This window comes from Furipterus horrens, unplaced genomic scaffold (genome assembly GCF_987537825.1).
Source record: "Furipterus horrens unplaced genomic scaffold, mFurHor1.1.pri manual_scaffold_2, whole genome shotgun sequence".
In the NCBI taxonomy this organism is placed as follows: Eukaryota; Metazoa; Chordata; class Mammalia; order Chiroptera; family Furipteridae; genus Furipterus; species Furipterus horrens.
The window spans coordinates 101,501,642-101,506,842 of record NW_028327172.1 but is presented as its reverse complement, the minus strand read 5'-3'; the positions used below and the strand labels follow the sequence as shown (position 1 = coordinate 101,506,842).

Genomic DNA, 5,201 nt, shown 5'->3' with positions numbered 1-5,201 from the left:
TAGAGACTTGTTTGTGGGTTATGTTAGATAAATTAACATGTGTTTTCTGTTTTCAAAGGGCATAAGCCTATGATCTCATCACCTGAGTGATTGTCTGTATGTATAGGCCTCACTTAATTCTGTCTGCATTACTGCCTCCTGAGACTCAATGGTTTGGCTGAACTAAGTGGCTGGGTTGGTGAAAAATTGGGTGGTCATTGGGCTTCACTTTAAAACTGATTTCTCTATACTTACCTGGCAGGGGAGATACCATGATCACGAAGGTGGTTTTCCCAGGGCGGCTTATCCATTGCACTCCGGATGTGCTGACCCCTGCGATTTCCCCAAATGTGGGAAACTCGACTGCATAATTTGTGGTAGTGGGGGACTGCGTTCGCGCTCTCCCCGCCCCCCCAAAAATAAAAAAAAATAAAATAAAAAACTGGTTCCTCTTTCCTTTTAAAGGCTTGGACAGAAAGAACCCAGAGGCCTGAGACGGGGAAACCTAAAGTATTTTCCTCAGCCCAAAGTAAGTATAATGGGCAAAAGGGTTTTGGACAGGTTTTGGCAAACCTTCCTTCAAAGAAGCCCTTCTTTTCCCTAATGTGGGACATTGAAAAATTAATACCTGTCTTTTTTCATCTAGTGGTTATGAATTGAATTATGTCCTTTAACCCTGTTGCCAAATCTGTTGCCTCCAGAATACAACAAGGATGCCAGTCTGTTAAATGATGCATGCTGTTGTCCGGGGACAGCCAACCAACCTGGAGTCTGCACGATCCTTCCCCATGTGGGAAGGCCACCCTCTCCTCCACATCCCCACTCTTATTAGGGATTTCTGGACCCAAGGGTAGGTAGGATGATGACCATGTTCAGCTTGAAGCAGCTAGAGGAGCTCGAGACCTTTGCCCATTGTCCTTTATAAGATTATAAAGGGTCTTAAGACTTAGAGGGAGGAATTGTTATTTTTTATTGTTAAAATAATTAATTAATTATTTATTTATTTAAAAAAGAAGAAGAAGAATATATGAAAGGGTGAGGCAGGAGAGCTTGTATGCATGACCCATGGGCATGGACTTGGGGGGGCATTGTTGGGGGAGGGGTGGTGCTGGGTGGAGGGGAGCAAAGGGGAAAATATTGGAACTATTGTACCAATATAATAAATAAAATATACTTAAAAAAAACTATTTGTTCACAAACACCCCCCCCCAAAATGATACTGGTATAAAAACAGAAATATAGATCAATGAAATAGAAGAGAGCCCAGAAATAAATCCATGCTTTTATGGTCAATTAATATCTGATAAGAGAGACAAGAACATACAATGGGCAGAATATAGTTCATTCAAAAAATGGTGTAGGGAGGAGCTCCAGCCGAAGGAAAAGGGGGGTAACTAAAGAGATCTCTCTACCATGGCTCGTACAAAGCAGACTGCCCGCAAATCCACCGGTGGTAAAGCACCGAGGAAGCAACTGGCTACCAAAGCCGCTCGCAAGAGTGCGCCCTCTACTGGAGGGGTGAAGAAACCTCATCATTACAGGCCTGGTACTGTGGCACTCCGTGAAATTAGACGTTATCAGAAGTCCACTGAACTTCTGATTCGCAAACTTCCCTTCCAGCGTCTGGTGCGAGAAATTGCTCAGGACTTCAAAACAGATCTGCGCTTCCAGAGTGCAGCTATTGGTGCTTTGCAGGAGGCAAGTGAAGCCTATCTGGTTGGCCTTTTTGAAGACACCAACCTGTGTGCTATCCATGCCAAACGTGTAACAATTATTCCAAAAGACATCCAGCTAGCACGCCGCATACGTGGAGAACGTGCTTAAGAGTCCACTATGATGGGAAACATTTCATTCTTGTTAAAAAAAAAAAATTCTCTTCTTCCTGTTATTGGTAGTTCTGAACGTTAGATATTTTTTTTCCATGGGGTCAAAAGGTACCTAAGTATATGATTGCAAGTGGAAAATAGGGGACAGAAATCAGGTATTGGCAGTTTTTCCATTTTCATTTGTGTGTGAATTTTTTTAATATAAATGCGGGGACATAAAGCATTAATGCAAGTAAAGATGTTTCAGTGAACAAGTTTCAGCAGTTCAACTTTATAACAATATAAATAAACCTGTTAAATTTTTGTGGACAATGCCAGCATTTGGATTTTTTTAAAACAAGTAAATTTCTTATTGATGGCAACTAAATGGTGTTTGTAGCATTTTTATCATACAGTAGATTCCATCCATTCGCTATACTTTTCTAACTGAGTTGTCCTACATGCAAGTACATGTTTTTAATGTTGTCTGTCTTCTGTGCTGTTCCTGTAAGTTTGCTATTAAAATACATTAAACTATAAAAAAAAATGGTGTAGGGAAATTGGACAGAGGTGTACCAAAAAATTAAACTAGACCAACATTTTACACCATACACAAGAATAAACTCAAAATGGATTAAAGATTTATATGTTAGACTTAAAACCATAAATATTTTAGAAGAGTTCCAACAGACTATTTACATGTGGGATACTAACCAAATATTTTCAGCCATTCAGATTAAAGGGAAGACAGAAATCTTAGAAATATAAAAGTTTGTATGAAATCCTGGAAGATAAATTTTGGAAATTAATTTGATATTTAAAAATACTGTAAGAATAGTGGGGCTTGGCCAACTGGTTACCACTATACTCTAATGCTCCTCTTCCACTCTGGAATTAAATATTTCAGGTGACATTAACAATTAGGAGCAAAACCAATGCAATATAGAAACGTTTCAATAGAGGTTAAAAACACATGGTAAATGACACAAGGTTTTCATAACAAAATACTAATATATGCATATATAACTATGGAATCCTCTACTCACACTCAAAACTAGTCAATATATTCTGAGAGTGTCTTAGAGAAGCCATTTTATAAAACCTGCACAGTTTGGAGTTGTATAGAGGGCCCACCAAAGTTAGACAAGGTGGATTTCTTAAAGTATACTTTATTTATTATGCTATTATCATTGTCCCAATGTTTTCCCCCTTGCCTCTCTCCATCCAGTACCTCCCCTCCCTCCAACAATATTTGCCCTTAGTTCATTTCCATGGGTCATACATATACATTCTTTGGCTTCTCCATGTACTTTACTATTTTTTTTTTTCATTTTTATTGTCATTCTATTATATTCATCCCATTGTCTCCCCATTGCTTTCCCCTGCCCTGCCTACTTCCCCCCTCTCCCACAGTCAGTCCCCACTCTGTTGTCCATGTCCATGGCTCATTTATACTGGTTCCTTGACTAGATCCTTCCCCTTCTTTCTCCCCTTCTCTCCTTCTCCCTCCCTGCTGGTCACTGTTAGTCTGTTCCTCATTTCCATGCCTCTGGTTCTATTTTGCTCATTTGTTTGTTTTGTTCATTAGGTTTCTGTATTAGGAGAGATCATATGGTATTTGTCTTTTGCCACCTGGCTTATTCACTAAGGATAATACTCTCCAGTTCCATTCATGTTATCACAAAAGATAACATTTCCTTCTTTCTTTCTGCTGCACAGTATTCCATTATGTAAATGTACCACAGTTTTTTGATCCACTCATCCACCAATGGGCACTTAGGCTACTTTACTATTCTTAATGTTCCCCTATTTTGTACCCACCAATATTGATTCTTACCCCTGCACCTTTTCTCCCTTTTTCCCCCTTCCCCCTCCCCACTCATAACCGTCCATATAATTTCCATATCTATGGTTCTGTTCCTGTTCTATTTGTTTGCTTAGTTTATGTTTATTAGATTAATTTGTTGATAGTTGTGAGTTTGTTGTCATTTTACTGTTGATAGTTTTGATCTTCTTTTTCTTAAATATGTCCCTTTAACATTTCATATAATAATGGCTTGGTGATGATGAACTCCTTAAGGTTTTCTGGTCTGGGAAGCTCTTTATCTGCCCTTCCATTCTAAATGATAGCTTTGCAGGGTAGAGTAATCTTGGTTGTAGGCCTTTGCTTTCCACCACTTTGAATACTTCTTGCCTGAAAACTTTCTTTTGAGAAATCAGATGACAGTTCTTATGGGAACTCTTTTGTGGATAACTCTCTTTTTTTCTCTAGCTGCTTTTAAGATTCTCTTTTTTTATCTTTAACCTTTGGCATTTTAACTATGATGTATCTCTTTAAAAATAATTTTTTTTATTTTAAAGTATATTTTATTGATTATGCTGTTACGGCTGTCCCATTTTTTTCCTCCCCCCCCCCGCCTGGTATCCCCCATCCCTCAAGCAATCCCACCCCCCTTAGTTCATGTCCATGGGTCATGCATGTAAGTTCTTTGACTTCACCCTTTCCTATACTATTCTTTATTTTTTTAAAATAATTAATTATTTAATTTTGGGGTGGGAAGGTGCCTGCTGGGTAACAATTTCCCCCTTTCAGACTTAAGATTTTTTATAATCTTATAAAGGACAATGGGTGAAAGTCTTGTGCTCCTCTAATTGCTTCAAGCTGGACATGATCATCGTCCTACCTACCCTTGGGTCCAGAAATCCTTAATAAGTGTGGGTGTGTGGAGGGTGGCCTTCCCACAGGGGGAAGGATCTTGCAGACTCCAGGTCAATTGGCTATCCCTGCGCAACGGCATGCTTGGTTTAACAAGCTGGCATCTTTGTTGTATTCTGGCGGCAACAGATTTGGCAACAGGGTTAAAAGGCATCATTAAAACCATAACCACTAGATGAAAAAAGGCATGGATTAGTTTTTCAATGTCCCACATTAGGGAAAAAAAAGGCTTATTTGGAGGACGGTGTGCAAGGCATGTCACACCTGTCCAAACCCCTTTTGCCTACTGTACTTAGTTTGGGCTGAGGGAAATACTTTAGGTTTCCCCCCTCTCAGACCTCTGGGCCCTTTCTGTCTAAGCCATTAGGACAGAAAAGATCAGTTTAAAGTGAAGCCCACAGACAACTCCATACTTCACCAACCCAACCACTTAGTTCAGCCAAACTGTTGAGTCTCAGGAGGCAGCGATGCAGACAGGATTAAGTAAGGCTGTATGTACAGACAGTCACTTGAGTAATGAGATCATAGGCTTATGCCCTATGGAAACAGAACACACATGTTAATTTATGCAACATAAAACACAAACTGGTCTCTAAATCTGCAAGACTGTCTTATCGGGGCGATATCCAGTTGCAAGGCATTTGACATTCTTCTTGTCTGTAAATTAAGCATCTTTGATGATACAACAGACATATTTTAAC

At 39.5% G+C, this 5,201-nt stretch overlaps 1 protein-coding gene and 1 non-coding gene across 2 annotated transcripts; both read left to right on the top strand.

Moving 5' to 3' along the window:
* Positions 1-226: 226 nt before the first annotated feature.
* LOC150019193 (U1 spliceosomal RNA) lies at positions 227-388 on the top strand. The gene has a single exon (XR_016509448.1). It is a non-coding gene; the product is annotated as a U1 spliceosomal RNA (small nuclear RNA).
* A 962-nt stretch (positions 389-1,350) lies between these two features.
* Positions 1,351-2,042, top strand: LOC150019192 (histone H3.3A-like). The gene has a single exon (XM_090267916.1). It carries the CDS (start codon positions 1,393-1,395, stop codon positions 1,801-1,803), a length of 411 nt encoding a protein of 136 aa, XP_090124042.1. The 5' UTR covers positions 1,351-1,392; the 3' UTR covers positions 1,804-2,042.
* Positions 2,043-5,201: the final 3,159 nt, after the last annotated feature.